General features: G+C 43.5%; 1 protein-coding gene and 1 long non-coding RNA gene across 2 annotated transcripts in view; one reads left to right on the top strand and one right to left on the bottom strand.

Moving 5' to 3' along the window:
* Positions 1-16812, top strand: part of ITIH5 (inter-alpha-trypsin inhibitor heavy chain 5) — a 75155-nt gene that overhangs the window by 44789 nt on the left and 13554 nt on the right. The window contains exon 8 of the mRNA XM_077897283.1: positions 16223-16391. Coding sequence (XP_077753409.1) covers positions 16223-16391 — 169 coding nt within the window. The remainder of the gene's footprint in view (positions 1-16222; positions 16392-16812) is intronic.
* Positions 12928-14729, bottom strand: LOC144313875 (uncharacterized). The gene is made up of 2 exons (XR_013379513.1): positions 14425-14729; positions 12928-13092 (listed from the first exon to the last, which is right to left on the bottom strand). It is a non-coding gene; the product is annotated as an uncharacterized LOC144313875 (long non-coding RNA).

Raw genomic sequence — 16812 nt, forward strand, 5'->3', positions numbered from 1 at the left:
TCTGCATTGACAATGATTTTTCTTTCCATTGAAGATAGATCCCATTGTCTGCTGGATTCTGTTGTTGCTGTTGATAAGTTGGTAATCATTTTAACTGTTGTTCCTTTAAATGTCATCTTTTATTGTTGACTGCTTTTAAAATATTCCTCTTAATCTTAAGTTTTCTGTAGCTTTAATATGATGATTTCAGATGCAGATTTCTTTCTTTTTTTTTTAAATTTTTGCCTGAGGTTCCTAGGACTTCATGAATTTGTGGATTCATGGGAAAATCCTCAGTCATTATTTCTGACATCACATTGGCTCACTTTTCCTAATCCTAATCCTAAAGGATTCCAGCATTAGAAAATCTCTCCATATCCTGTATCCTGTGCTTTCTTCTATTTATTCCAGCTTTTGCCTTTTCATACGTCCTTCCAAACCTAGGTACAAGCCACAGATTCTCTTTTCAGGTATGTCCAGTGTGGTCTCAGATGCATCCATTGAGTTACTTCAGTTATTGTGTTTTTTAGTTCTAGAATTTCCATTTGGTTCTCTTCAAATCTGCTCTGTCACTTTTTAGAATGTTCAGTTATTTCACAAAGTTTTAAATAACACTTCTTTTTCTCCAGTACCATAGACATAGTTATCTTAAAGCCCATATCTGATCATTCCGAGCTTGAGTCCCTTTATGAGTTGTTTTTATTGTTTTCTTTCTGTCCTTGTGTGACTGGTCATTTTTGATTGTATTATGAACATATTCAAACATTTTTTAAAGATTTATTTATTTATTTATTTATTTATTTATTTATTTATTTATTTATTTATGATAGACAGAGAGAGAGAGAGAGAGAGAGAGAGAGAGAGAGAGAGGCAGAGACACAGCAGGAGGGAGAAGCAGGCTGCATGCCGGGAGCCTGACATGGGACTCGATCCTGGGACTCCAGGATCGTGCCCTGGGCCAAAGGCAGGCACCAAACCGCTGAGCCACCCAGGGATCCCCATATTCAAACATTTGTTTGTAGAAATAGTTGAAAGCCTAGGATGATGAACTTTTCTGCTATAGGAAGTTTGGGGTGTTTCTGTCAGGTACATGGGGGATTATAAACTGGATCATTTTTTTTCCCGAAGATTTATTTACTTATATGAAAGAGAGAGAGTGAGCATGCAAATTGTGGGAGAGAGAGAATCCTGAAGCAGACGCCCCACTGAGTGCAGAGCCTGATGCAGGGCTCTGTCCAACGACCCTGCAATTATGACCTGAACTGAAATCAAGAGTCAGCCACTTAACCAACTGAGCCACCCAGGTGCCCCAATCTGGGATCATTTTAGTCCATTTTCAGGGCTTGAGATTTTTCTGGGAAGCTCAGATGGCTCAAAGCTGGATTTCAGTCCTTTAAAGATTGGTTTATTTCTATATAGCACAAAATGTAGAGATTTACCAGAGCACCTATCCCTGGTGGGCTCTAGACTTCAACTTTTGACCCTCTAAGCCACTGAAGTGGTGCTCAGCCTCTCAGATACTTCTCTGTCCTTGACATACATCCTTTAGATAAAAGTGTTGCCAAATGCTGAGGCTGCTGCTTTAAATTTTCATCTTTTCCCAGATATTTTTTCTCACTTTTGATACTCTCAAGATTTTTTAAAAAATATATTTTGTATATTGCTTTTTTAGTTCACAGTGGGAAGGTTGGGTATGAAATTACCTGCAGGTTTTCTTTATGGGCAATGTTTCCCAAAGTGATTAATCACATGTACATGAAATATTCTTTTATCACATGTACATGAAATATTCTTTTGTAGTGGTTAATTTTCTACTGATGTTTGAGAGGCCTCATAGCCTTTTCATATTTACTGAATATTCTGTAAAGTTCTTTGCTTTATGCACTCCAAGTTCTTAAGTGCCATTATCGTTTTTGTGACTTTGTTGGGTGGATAACAGATGCTGACAAAAGCAGAGTCGTGGCTTCTTGGAGACCACTGTTGGTCATTGAATGTAGTGTTAATTAGGTCTTGCATATCACTCAGTGTGGTAATTCCCATTTGGATTTTGAATTAATTAGCAGTTACTGAGTAGGTGCCATGTACTAGGTTTCTCTGTGTGTGTCATTAAATTTCTAAGTACCTATACATCTTCATATTTTCTTTCTTTTTTCTTTTTCTTTAAGACAATGACCTTCATGAGACCAGGGTTTGGGTTTCCTCTGGGAAAAAAAAATCACTTGTTGAAGGTATTGATAATTAAAATTATTGCAGCCACTATGAATTTGTGTTATTACCAAATATCTTGTATTTTTATATTTTTACTTACCCTTGTATTATGAATATATCAGATATTATTAAATATTCTTGTTTTTAAAAAGCTTGTTTTAATGGCCATAAGGCAACACTGTACAGTGGAAACTCCTTTGAGAATGGGAATGTTCTATACCTATAGCATCCAGCGTGGTAGCCACTAGTCACATGTGGCTGTTAGCACTTAAAATGTGACTAATGCAACTGAGGAACTGAAATGTTTTTTTTTAAATATTTTATTTATTTATTCATGAGAGACAGAGAGAGAGAGAGAGAGAGAGAGAGGCAGAGACACAGGCGGAGGGAGGGAGAAGCAGGCACCATTCAGGGAGCCTGACGTGGGACTCGATCCCGGGTCTCCAGGATCATGCCCAGGCTGAAGGCGGCGCTAAGCCGCTGAGCCACCAGGGCTGCCCAGAACTGAAATGTTTTAATCTTATTTCATTTTAATGCATTTAAATTTAAGTAGCTACGTGTGACTAGTGGTTCTGTATTGGAGAGTGCTGCTGAAAAACATTGACTCACTCTACCACCCGTGAGAGACTTCAAGCTATTTCCTTCTTTTGCTAATTATAAACAGCATTGGAATGACTGTCTTCATGTAGAAATCTTTGACCACATGTCAATCATTTCTTAAGTTAGATTCTTAGAAGTGGAATTACTGGGGCAAGGAAAACCAACTAATTTGTGGTTTTTACAGATATTAAAACCATGTTTTCTAGAAAAGCCATACCAACTCATTAACATTTAAAACTGTTACCAGAGTAAGAATTCCAAATGGATTAAGCAGCAAAAGGTAATCAATGAACCACACCCAAAAGTAAGTAAGAAAATAGGTATATTTAATTAGTTTTAAAATAGGGAAAGATTTTTAAAACCTAACAGCAATGAAAAGTAATTATAAAGGGAAAAAATCAGTAATGTTAGCTATATAAAAAATGTTTAACTTTTGTTTCAAGCAAAAACAGAATAAAAGTAAACAGAAGGCTGGAAAAGTGTATGCAGCAAAGAGAAACTTATCTTTAGTATATAAAGAGCAATTCCAGGTCAATTAATATTAATCTTATTTAAGAAATGGGCAAAGAAAATGAAACAATTTACAAAAGAGAAACAAAATTCAGTAAGATTATGAAAGAGTCAAATGGACTAATGACTAAAAAATGCAAATTAAAAAATACTATTTTTGTGTTCATATTGTTCAACTTTAAATAATGTAAATTACTTACAATGACATCTTCCATAGTATACATTTGTAGAATCCAACAAAATTATAATATTTAAATTATTTCCCAATAAATATTAAGAAATGCCAAAATTATAAAAATGCACGGTCCATTCTGCATCTTCACACAAAGGTCATGAAACCACCCGAAGGCTATAGCAGCTTGAGTGGCTCACATCTTCAGCTGTCTGAGTCATGTCAGGCTTAAACCTCAAACCCAATTCATTCCAGGCCATAGGGTCTTTCACTTCCGGTGGGAGAACAGTCAAGAATCTTCTTACTAGACCCCCGGAAAGATAAATCCTGCCCCAAATTGTTCAGAGAAAACCGGTGAACTAAATCAGAATCTCCTAGACTCACTGTTAATTGGGCACTTCTTAAAAATACAACATGGAACATTTGCAACATGGGAGGCATCATGCTAAATGTATTATATGAGTTATTGGATAAAAGGATCGTTAATCTTTGTAATAATTTGGCTGTCATCCCCATTGTAATGATGGAGAAACTGAGGCTTTACAGTGGTGAATAACTCAGCTAGTAAATGGCAGGGTCCAGGCTTCAAAGCCAGGTCTGAATGTGAGGCCCATGAATCAGACCATGATGGTGTGACCTCTTGGTGCAAGTTAATGGTGTGATGACACAATGCTCTCATGTACACTAGTAGAGTTGCATGGGGATCCAAAGGGAGTGCAGTTTGACATTTCAAGACCCAGTGAAGAAGGCTGCGTGTCAGGAGGGATTTCCATGCACTGTGCAAGAGCAGTGTAATGATACACGTCATTCCCGTTGTTTTTCTCCCCTCCTCCCTCATTCCTGGATATTAAAATTCCATTATTTGCTGGGCACTGAAGAAAGTCTGGCATGCACTCTGCTGGCTTCTAAGCTACAGCATGGCCTCTTTCCAGGAGAACCACCCTAGACCAGCCAAACACATGTCAGAAGCCTCTAGGCAATTTCTAAAGCCTGTTGCTGCCTTGGAGTGTTTTAAAAACTGCTGATGATTTTAGCAGCTCTCAGCTCCTCGGAGACCACAGCACTCACTGAAAAGCTTAGTGGACTCTAGAGCCTTGTACACAGTATCATGGCCACTGGTGAAGAGGATGATTACCCCAAACACAGCGCTTTCGCGATGTGTCAGCAGGCTTCGGTAACATCAGACATTAGTCATAGGTCCTCTCAGATCCTCTGAAAAATCATTCGCTATAACACCGGGGGTTCTTGGCTCCTCTTGTTGTTGATGGGCTCGAAGTTCTTCACATTGCTCATCACAGTGAAGGGCACACAGTTGGTATTTAATAACTATAATTTCAACAACTGATTTATAAATAAGTATAAGATCCTTTAACCTTAAAATGTACACTCACTAAAGGGTATGCCAGGACCTGGGAACTTTCTGGTTCTGGTCCTGGTCCCAGTGGGAATGGGAGCTGGACTTTGCCGGCCTGGGAACAGCTACAGAGCCTCCTGCAGGTTGTTGGCACCTGACTGGGCTCTGTTTTCTATCCCATCTATGTTTGCTGGAGAATCTGTTGAGAGCGAGGCCAGGTGCTGGGTTGGGCAAGATTTCCGCCTATAAAACCTCTAAGTGGGAGGAAGAGCTGAGAAGAGCCACAGAAAATGTGAGCAACCTAGACCTTTTTTTTTCCTTATTAGTTTCATGCTTTTAAGTGCTCAAACTAGCTAACATCCATGTCCTCGGGAGGATGAAGGAGAATATATGTGAAATACATCTGTCCTTGACCAAGATTTACATGTTCTTCTCTTCCCTTTCCCTAGTCTATGTAACTAGATCTACTTTCACCTTCATATTGAGGAACTTGGCTAAGGGCCTCTCTCTGAGAACCAGGCACTGGCTAGTGTATCATTTACCAGGTGCCTTTCATGCTAGAACTTTCTTTAGACTTGTTCCCATAATCTGGGCTCTTCCGTGCCAATCATAGATTCCCATGTAGCTTTTGGAAGTGTGTCTTCCTTTCTCCATTGAAGTTAGTTGTCAATTTTGGAGGGTAGAGAACAAGCATAATGTTTCTTATCTGCAAATTAAAATGAGGGGAAAGGTGAACGTTGCTTGCACTTCATTCATTGGCTTACTTCCTGCTCCAGGACATCAGTTTTGTCTTCACATCCAAAATTCAGTGTCTAAGAGCCACGTGGGCATTTTATGTGCAGCCCTGTAGGCAAATAGCCTGTCTGTAAGCTCCATGAATTTGGGAAGCATCTTGTTTTTGATCATTAGAGTACATAGTCCCAGCTCTCAGCACTGTCTCTCACACCTAGTAGGTAAATATTTTTGCTGAAATACATACCAACACGTAAACATTAAATGTGGTGTGTGCTTTTGAGTCACAGTATGTGCCATGGAGTGCCTAGTACATACCAAGCACTTGAAGCATTTTATGTACATTTTTTTCATTGAATCTTTGAGCAATCCAGTGAAATGGACATTGTTACCCACTTCTTATAAATGAAAAGGTGAGGGGCAGGGAGGTGACATCACTATGCTAAAATGCAGAACACAGTAAGAAGAAAAGTTCAGCCTCAAGCCCAGTTTCCACTAGCTCTTCCCCATACCATTCTTCACTGTACCATTAGACATAGACCCTAACATTAGACCACCTCTTAAGTTTCCAGACTCTACTTATCCTCATGCCCCAATGACGTGATGTGAGTGAGTGCACGCGGATGTCAGCTGCCCTAAGGCTGAGAGGCTCCAGCCAGCAGCTGGTGTCATGAAGAACTAATGGAGCTGTTCTGCTCTGATGCATAGAATTAACTATTCATGATTTATTATTTAACTTACGCACACCATGGGCATGGAGGGGGATGCAGACTTCTTTCCTTTCACGATTTGGTTGGGACAGACCAAGGGCCAGCATGGAGACAGTGGTGGTAAGGAGAGCAGGAGAAAGTTGGTGACTGTGAGGTCCAGTGATGTCATGACCTTTATTCCAGCCATGTTCTTCAAGAACATATGGCTCTGCCGCAGTTTGAGAGGGGAGATGCTGTAAAAATATTAGGATGTCGAGAAAGTAGCTTGTATGTGATGGGGGTCAAAGGAAGGGCAGGCTGAAGGTCACTGAGCAGCCAGGAAGAATGCCAGACAAGGCCAGCAGAACCCAGAATGGCGTCAGGGGAGCAGCGAGCTGGTTGGAGGAGAGAGCAAATAAAGGATCTCAGGAAAGGAAGATGTAGGAAGGCCAAATGAGATCACGTCTCGAAAATTTGGAGGGTCTCGCAGATAGGCAATATATGGCTATCAAGCAAATAAGTGTAGATGATGGAAGGCTTCCGTACTCCTGTGTTACCTTTTCAGGCTACAGGCCTTATTGTAAATATCTAAAAGCATAACTCCAGGTAATAATAAAAATGTTTAGCTTCCCCCTTTCTGGTTTTCTAGAACAGGGGTCAATAGACTTTTTCAATGACCACAGATCATACATATCTTAAACATTGCAGGTTAGCTGGTCCCTGTCTCACTGCGTAGCTGTGCTCCTGTAGCACAGAGGCAGCCATAGGCAATCTGCAAAGAAACTGTTTGTCAAAAAACAGGCAGAGGTTTGGATTTGGCCCCCAGGCCATAGTTTGCTGACCCCTGGTCCACAGGGATTAATGGCATGGCTAGAGATCATTTAGTTGGTAGTATTTATTCACATCTACTGAGCTGCTCATGTCCAAACATGGCCAGCAGTAGATGCATGTGTCAGAAATGCATTGCAAAACAGAGATCTGGGACTTTGGGCAGGGGACAGAAGGCAGTGGGGAAAACGTGTTTTTGACTCTGATTCAGAATGTGAGGAAATAAATGATGGACAGAGGGCACAGTAGTTCTTGCCTGAGGTGACCACTGAAAACTTGGGTTTTTTTGTTTCAAAAAACTTTGCTCCTCCACAATGATGATGATGTATCATTTTAAGTAAGTCAGAAGCATCTGAGTTATTTAGAACACTTTTTTGTTGGGGCAGTTAAAATTTACTCAAATGAGATGATATTTAAAAAGTTTTGAGGCTCTCTGAGTTGAAGGCACCATGTGGCTGTCATACAAAGAGAAAATGAACAATGTAGAGCTCTGAGTTCTCCCGCACAATCCATTCAGGTTGTAGGCTCTTAGTCACCAGCATCCGACTGCATGGTCCTGGTGCGACCAGAAAGCCCAGCTTCTCCTTTCTGGCATCCCAATTTTGTGGTCAAGTCCCTCCAGTCAGATCTGCAGATTTTCTCTGTAAAGGGCCAGGGAGAGCCCCAAAGGAAACTGGCTACAAGTAACAACGAGATAAATTCTGCAAATGCAAGCAAGTGGATTGAAAGAGATAACAAATGTGGAAGTGCTTATCAGGGACTGTCCCCCACCCCCAGCTGGCGGGGGAACCTGCACATGGGTGGAATTCCTCAGTGCTGTCTAAATGTGCAGACTCCCCTTTCCCTCCTTCAGGACACTCGATCCTGCCTCCCGATCCCTCCTTGGCTCTGGCTCCAGACTCCAGATTCTCAAGGAATGAAACAAATATGGATTATATGCTGTGGGAGAGGCACTAGGCATAGGGGATAAAAAAAATAAATGTGACAGAATTTTTCTCTTGAGGGGTTCAGAGAAGAAAAGTCATGTGACTGTTGTATGCAGAGCGCTCCCTGTATGGTCTAGTCATGGCACAGAGCAGGTGCCGATCAGTTCTTTGTAGGAGTGGAGAAGGGGATTATGGATTTATCAGGGCAGGGGTGGTTGAGTCTTAAAGGTCTAACTTTTAGAAGTTAGTCATCTTGTAGGGTGGGAAGGGACAGAGGGGCCAAACAGAGGGAGATAGATAGCTTGTGCAAAGCATGGAAGCAAGAGAAAACACGTGCACACCAGAGAAGTCTATTTAAGTCACCCTAATTAAGGACCTTAGAAAAAATAAGATGAAACCAGAGAGGAGACAAACTATAAGAGACTCTTAATTCTCAGAAACAGACAGTTGTTGGAGGGGTGGAGGTGAGGGGGTAGGGTAACCGGGGGATAGGCATTAAGGAGGGTGTGTGATGTAATGAGCACTGAGTGTTCTATGCAACTGATGAATCACTAAATTCTACCTCTGAAACTAACAGTACACTCTACACTAATTATATTGAATTTACATTAAAATAATTTTTTTAAAAAAAGGACCTTAGAATTTTGCTGGGGAGAAGAAATATGAAACAACCCTATGTTCATCAAACTAACATGTCACGTAGATAGTGGAAAGAATTTTAAGGAAAGGAAAGAGCTTGGGGTAGTCAATGAAAGATTGATGCCAGAGGTGACATAGGAATTAGTCCTTGAAGATGGGACAGTTTTTTTGAAAGGAGGGAGTGAATTCATGATTGAGGAAAAACATGAAGAAAGCCATGAAACAAGAGTGCATATGCCATTGCCAGGAAGTGGGGGATTTGAGCCTGAGACCCTTCAGTAAACCTGGTTCCTTTGAAGGACAGCATAGCCAGTGGAACAGTGGGCAGAGGAAGACTCTTGCCTTCTCTACTCCAGACCCTCAGGCTCTCCGGAATCAGTCCCCTTCTGCAGATAAGGGTCAGTGTTACCAAAAGTCAGAAGAAAAAGTAACCAAGATCCTCCCCAACCCCCAAGAACAAAGTTCATCTGGTTTTAGAATCTCTTCCCTCCTGCAACCAGATTCTCGCTTTCCAGGCTCACAGTGTCTATAAGAGTATGGGAAGATAAAAAAAAATAAAATAAAATAAAAAAAGAGTATGGGAAGATGAAGGACACAGGGATGTCCTCACTGTCCTTGCCTGGTGGGGGATGGTTCCATTTCCTCTAAATATGTTCTTGTGTACACCATCTACATGTGCTGGTATGCTGTGTTTACTCGCTAATTGTTCCACTGTTTCACATTTAGCATGGCTTTTTCTCAGCCTCTCCAATCTTTTTGTTATGGTCTTAATGTATGTCAAGGCCAATCCCTGGAGATTTATAGCAAGTGACACAGGGTGGACCCATGCGAGGGAAAAGGGAATCATGCAAACTCACACGTAGTAGAAAGTTGCATGAGTCAAAGGGCAGTCAAAGAGTCAGTCAGACACCAGAAGAAGTCTGTAGAATGAAACAGGCAGGGCTCCAGAATCCAAACATGCAGTTGGGCAATATAAACTTAGGAATTTAGACCAAGCACGGGGAACTGAGGATTCCATCAAGATGGTCAGGAGGTGTGTCAGAACATGGGTGAAGGACACAGGTTTACAAAGGAGATGTGTAAACGTAGGTGAAAATCTCGTGGTGAAAATAAGCATGCTCTTATTTACTTCCTGTTAGATTTACATCCTGCAGATGAACACCTGGACCCTACAGGTAGAAGTGGTAAGGTTGCCTCCTTGGCCAGAGTGGGAAGTAGGGGATGGACCATGAGAGCAAACACTGAGGAGTATCAACCTTCCCTACGAGGAGAAGCGAATTGAGTCTTGAGTTATTTATACACAAAGCCTGAACAATGGATGTGCTTAATCCCTAAAGAATCAAAGAGGTTAGTGTTATTGGCAGAGAGTCTTTTAGAAAAATGTACAATGACATTATTAGGCAAATGTTTCATACATTTGTCAAAAAAAAAAGTCAAAACATTAGGTCATGGATCTTAACGTTAGCCAGAGCGTATTAACATGAGAGATCCTTTGCTTCTCAAGTTAAATCAATGTTACTCCAGCACAAAGACTTATGAAATGTGATTATGTTTATATTGCAAATGATGTTCTAATATCGAAACCAATTCAGGCTTTTTTTTTTTTTTTTTTGGTTTAGCCAGAATATATAACGATCATTTTCTTTTAGATTCAGTCCTGAAGTAATATCTATATTTAGGCTAAAAAGGTGCTTTTCTCTATGAAATAACCACCACTTTATATTTTTACACAGATTGGGTAAACACATAAGTAATTAGGTAATCGGAACAGAGCTGCAACATAGCCTAGCACAGTACTGCCCTGAAAGAGCATTTGAAATTAGAATTTAAACAGTAAAGGAAATTACAGCATAAAATTACACATTTTTAAATACAGGAGTCTTAGGATTTTGCTTAATTTAAATATTCCCTTCATAATAGTGTGAGCATTAAAATGTGGAGACCAAAGAAATAGTGTTTTTTACATTTACTTCTGGGTGAAATTTTAAGTTACTATTTAGCATCTACTAAACTTTGAAAGTATTAGATGTGATGACTTCTATTCCAAATTTTCCATTTATGTAAAGCAAACTTCCTAGTTTTTGCTCTTTCTGTAAAGAACATATTGGCCAATAGAAAAAAAGTTTTAGTTTCTTTCAACAAGATCCCTCAACTCTGACAGAGACACTTTTTTTTTTTCTAATGCTTTGTGTCTTATAGTTGAGAATTTTTATTTTTCATGTAAATTATATAAATTTCATGTAAATTATATAAATTTAAATTTTCATGTAAATTATATAATGAGGTTGGTCTTAGGGAGTACTTGTGACAGAGAGGTGAAAAGAGGCATTGTGTGATCACTGGTTTCCTTTGTGAGTTTACAGAACCTCTTGAGTTCTGCAATTAGTGGAGTAACAGTATTTTTTAACATTTTAGTTTCTTCTCTGAAACCAATCTGTGGCTAGTTTTTTTTTTTTTTAAGTGTAAATGATACAGAGATGAATATGTTATGGAGAACCAGTCTTTATCACTCAATTTATTACCTTGCTTCTAAAGTTGGGATTAAAAAAATTGATAATTTGGTGGGTCAATCACAGTAAGATTTCAAAAAACTTTCCTTCGAATCACTGAAAGACTTGTCATGTGTAAATATAAAGTTCTGTTGCTTTTTATGGACTTTTTGTGATCTTGAGATACCATGGTCTTGAAATACTCTCCCTGAAGTATAACTGATACCCATGGGCTGCAACATCTCCTGGCACATTGTGGTTACTGGGGTCTTGACCATGACCCTGACTCCAGGGAGCGCCATACGTGGAAGCCCGTGGAGTATGCAGGCAGATGCTGGGATGGCTATATATCTGTTCTCCTCCTGAGGGCCTAAATAGGCACTTTAAGGTCGCAGTAAGGATCTGATGTTGCCAGCTTTCATGGAGTAACAGACTTTTATTTATTTATTTATTTATTTTAAGAGAGAGAGAGTGAGAGCAAGCAGGGGGAGGGACAGAGAGAGGAGGAGAGAATCCCATGCAGACTCCCCACCGAACATGGAACCCAGCTCAGGGCTCCATCCCATGCATGACCCTGAGATCATGACCTGGGCTGAAACTAAGAGTTGGGCACTTAACCAGCTGAGCCACCCAGGCACCCCTGAGTCTCAGACTTTTTTTTACTTGTGCCTGTCGCTTCACATAGAATGACTGCAAGGACATACTGGGTGCCACCCAGGAGCAGGACACCCCAGCATTGAGGGCTCCCCGCTGCTGTTGTCAGGAAGGACTGCAGGCTAACAGGAGGACAGTATAAATGAGCTCCTCCCTTCTCCCCATTACCTGTACTCACCTAGGAAAGGGAGAAGGCTGACCCATAGCCAGAGTTTCTAGTGGACCTAGTCCATTTCCCAGGATTCTCTCTCAGAAACTTAGGACTGTTTTCATGGTGTGTATCTGTTGATCACAATTCTCATTTGTGGCCCAACTCAGAGGTGAGAAGGGCTTAAGTTTCCTTGTGAGATTTTTTTAAAGCTGTTTATCATAGGCGATTTTTCTCTTAGGTTCATTCAAAAGGACCACGTGGAAAAATGAAAGGGAAAATATCCATTTCTTGGTAAACATTTTAGAATGAGGCAAGTGATAGCGCGGCTCAGGAGAACAGCACGACCATTCTGCTGGAAACATAGAATGGCTAATATCTGATACCCTTGAACTTGGATTTCATCTATGATGTCATGGCCTCCCCTTGTTTTATGTCCAAGAACCCAGACTTTGTGGGACAAAAGGCCTTCTGTGTCAGAGTTATTTCCTGTCGAGTGTGGTTTGGTGCAGACACAGAAATATTTGAGAAAACCTGCATCCTCGGGAACCCTGATGGACGTGGTACCAAGGGTCGGGCAGGCAGCTGGGTTCGTCATGGGCTCCACTGACATTTCACTCTGAGGGTCTTATTATATAGCACTTCCCTGCTTGTGAGATGTTGCATGGTCATTCACCATGGTAGTTAGCGCAGTGGAATGCTCACCCCATTGAGGGCTGTGCCAAGAGCCCACAGCTGCTAGGGTTCAGTTTTGTAGGGAAGAGGGAGAGGAAGTTCCCATCCCTTGCCCTGGTTTTATACAGGGACCCACAATGCACAGGACAGAGCTGCGTCCTGGACACTCTCTTCCCTGGTCGTAGCCCTCCCGAAGGTCAGCCTACTCGATCTCGAGGGTCCCCGCGCTGCCCTTTGCACGGATGCCATCAGAGGATACCATATAAGTTTCTTTCCTGAAGATCCACTAGAACAGGGGGACCATAGCCAACCATGCTGAATGGATGGAAAATCTGAAACAGAGTTTATTTGTAGTTATTTATATCCATCTTATTCCCGAGGTACTTAAATTTAAGGACAGAGATTAAAAGACTTAAGAATAACCCCAAGGCAGAGCTGGAATGAACTTCTGAGGCCTTGTTTTGAAAGGAAATGCTTCCTCCTGGTAACCTAAGGAAAGCACACAAGAGAAGAGGAATTCACCTCCATAAAATAGTTTCAGGCAGAGCACAGTCCCCATTCTTGGTGGTTCTAGATAGCTAGGACCAAGAGGCGTCTTTAATGACCTTGCAGGCCAATGTACTTACTTCCTCACCACCCGAGTGGTAAGAAATATGTCCTTTTATTTTATTAGTTGTATTTGTGGACCTTTTTCATCTTTCTTCAGTCCAGACACCATCTGGAGTGTTCTGGTCATGTAAGTGGACCGGTGTCTGCGGATTGCCCTCTCTGGTCAGCAGGGATGTATGGGTGCCTGTGTCCATGGACTGATGTCTCCAGAAAGTGACACCTACCCACAGAGGAGACGCGCTGCCTCTGGGGCTGGGCGATCTCTTTAAGGACTCTCTCCTCTTCCTCAGTCGGATCTTCCTTACTCCTTACTTTCCTCTCTCTCTGCACAGGGTCGGGCTTTCCGGCTTCTTCCCACTCACCCTCTCTCCCCAAGACTTACTGATTCCTCCCCAACAGGCTGACCACCTGGTAGTTGGATACAGTGACCTGAACCTCTCTTCCCCAGAAAGCCCTGTCCCCGTCCCTGAGAATAGACATGAACGGTGGGGACACACCAGGAGTCCTCTTATGACCCCGAAGAATAAGAGTAACTTTGCAGTGCCAGGCGCTCAGCCTTCCTCCCTAATCACACCCAGCCAACAGTTGTTTTAATCGCCACCGAATATACAAAGTACGTAATCGTAAATTGTATAGACCTATTTTAAAAGGTCTCCAAGGAACACATTGGCACAGTGTCCTGTGGTCACCTGTTAACAGGTTAATTTCCAGGGATCCTCACTTCAGGGGGTGTGTCTTGGAGTTCTGGGTCTCAAGTGGGCAGGCTTCTTTTTAGTGTGCAAGGGCAGTAAGTGGCCCTCTGGGGGCAGGGAAGAAGGCCAGGGAACATGGCTTGGTGGGACATCTGGGGTCTTTCCCTTTAGGTCCCATCCCTGGGGGATGGGTGGTGACCATCCTCATCTTTCTGCCCGTGCCTGAGGTGTCCACGGGTCTCCTTAGGTTGTCATCCTGGCCCTTCAGGGTTTAGACCAAGCCCCGTCCTGTGACACCTCTTTGCCTTCCGGGTAGTTCAGGCCTTCCAACAAGCTTGGGCTGCACATTCTCTGCCTTTCTGGGCTTCCTCTGATCTTTCTGGAATGTGCTTACCCTGTTCTCTGGATGGTAGTCTTGGAAAGTCTGGCAAGGTTTGTGTTAATCTTCAGCATGTAAACACAGCGTGCAGAAATACCAGCTGAAGTCCACCCACCTGCAGTCTTCCGTCTGGACACTCACCTGCTTGCCTTTCAAGCCTTCCAAGAATGCAGAGCTCCCAGGGCTGTCAGCCCATCTAAGGAGAGAGTAAGAACCCACAGAGCGTCCAGGCTTGGTGCTGGCTGCAGGCCGCAGTGGCAGGGTCTACCCAGGCCCCTTGGGATGAGGCGGGGAGGCCATCCAGAAAGTCCCAGTGCAACTGGAAGGGGAGCCATGTGAGCCCGCTGGCCTGCCCGCCCTCGGTGCCCAAGACAGTATGCGAGCTGTGGCCTTACAAGGTCATAAGAAACCCGAGGCTGCGAGTTAGGGGAGGAGGGCGGGGAGGCTGGGACTGCAATCCCCAAGCAGAATATCCATCACAATGGGAGGAAAGCAGGGGCAGAGGAGCCTGGCAGGCCCCTCTGGAGCTCTTCAGCACAGTATTTAAGGATCCCTAAGGAGGCCAGCAGCTACACAGACCCCAGTCTTCAAACGGACTCCCCCCTGCCCAGGCCCCCACCCCGGGGAAGTGCCGAGAGCTGGCACTGAGCTCCCACGGGGGTGGGGTGAGGGGGGCTTTTCCAAGTGCCTGCCTTCCAGCTGGGCTCCCAGCGGTGCTGGGTGCTGCAGTCCGGTCCCCTTGCAGCTGTGACCTCCAGGCTGCCCAGAGGCCACACTGCAGGGCTGGGAGCCTGGCCGCGTGGGCTCCGAGTGCAAGGAAGGGTGAGGAGTCTACGCTCTGCCCGCTTCCCGGCTGACACCGAGTCAACTTAGGGCACCCCACCCACATCTGTGTATTGTAATTCTCTGATTTATTTTTACTTGAACACGATCTAGCAGTCGGTCCTGTGTTTCCTACACATCATCCTTCTCCGTATTATCCCTCTGTGGTTCTCTGGGGTGGGGACAGTGGTCGCTCTGACTTCCTTGGTACTTGTGCAGTGTTCTGCATTCCACACACCTCTCTCTCTCCCTCCACCCCTCCTCCCCCCGTGATTTATTCATTGAACTCGCTTGTCTTTACTGCTTTCCAGAATGCCCTTCCAAGGCTTTCAAGTTCTCCGGTTCCATTACCCTCCTATCCCTGCTTCCTTGTGAAGTCTTCTCCTATTGCCGCAGGCCCCCCCCTCCAAGTTTTCCTTCTCTCTCAAATTCCTATGGTGTTTATTGTTTATACCTTTAGTCTAACGATTCGTAAACTGTTAATGCATGCATTCATTCACTGAACCCCTGTCTCCGCGCCCCGTGTGTCGGGGACTCCCCTGTGCACAGGGCCATGTGAAGATGAGTGGAAGCTGCCTGCCAAGAGCTTACGGTATAGTAAGGGACAAAGGTAAAAAGCAAATCATCAGGACTGGGGAAGTGTGCACTTCCTAACACACACATTTTGAGGGCAGTGCTAACTAGCCTAAAGGAGAGGGGACCAGCTCTCTCTGGAGGAGGTGGGAAATGTTTCAGGTGGAGGATATAGCTGATAAGCTGGGTTTTGAAGAGTGAGTGACAAGAGGAGCTCGGCAGGTGACAAATGGGTGTCCAGCAGAGGAAGAGAACCTTCCAGGTCAACAGGATCGCTGCTGTGACCGTAGGGAGGCCTGAGACACCAGGACTTGCAGCTACCTGTGACATTTCATATATTAAACACCTATTCGTGTCTTGTATAATTGTAACAGTTTTTTTTCCAGCGAGGTGACAAAGCTCTGCTGACATTTATCCAAGTCCCTTTACGTCTCAGCCCCTTAATTTTAACCCCGGGATTGTTCCCGGTGTACAGTTTCCAAGCCAGGAGACGCGAGGACTAATGGGATCAGCTGTGATTGGTTTTGCTTCTGTGTCGGTTTAGACCAAGGATGCCCTGTTCACGATTCTCCACGACCTGCGACCCCAGGATCACTTCAGTATCATCGGATTTTCCAACCGCATCAAAGTGTGGAAGGACCATTTGGTGTCAGTTACTCCCGACAACGTGAGAGATGGCAAAATCTATATTCACCACATGTCGCCCACTGGAGGTAAACACCAGTCCTTGTTGTCATGTTGCCTTTGAGGCGATCATAAGTGAGTTGCTAATTTTCTGCCAAGAGAAGAGGATTTGAAAGCTGAAGCTGATTGCAGGAAAGGAGATAAAGGTGAGTGCTTTCCCAGAAGCTTGTTTCCCTGAGCACCACGTCTGGAACGTCTCATCTTCCAGGCCCCAAACTGAGATGGTCAGGTAAGGTAGGGGGGAAATACTTGATAGGTTTTGGAACCTTTCCTGGTTTATCTCACGGATCCGAACAATGGAGCTGTTTTTGTCAGTCGCTCTTGGGTGAGGGATCCAAGCCAACGAGAAGGTTTGGTGTTTTGTGTGCTTGAACGTTAGCGTTTTAGGAGGCGGCGGTTGGGACCACAGTGCTGAACCATTCATCGTATTGGCAGAGCCGTGCCAGCGAG

This window comes from Canis aureus, chromosome 5 (genome assembly GCF_053574225.1).
Source record: "Canis aureus isolate CA01 chromosome 5, VMU_Caureus_v.1.0, whole genome shotgun sequence".
Lineage (NCBI taxonomy): Eukaryota > Metazoa > Chordata > Mammalia > Carnivora > Canidae > Canis > Canis aureus.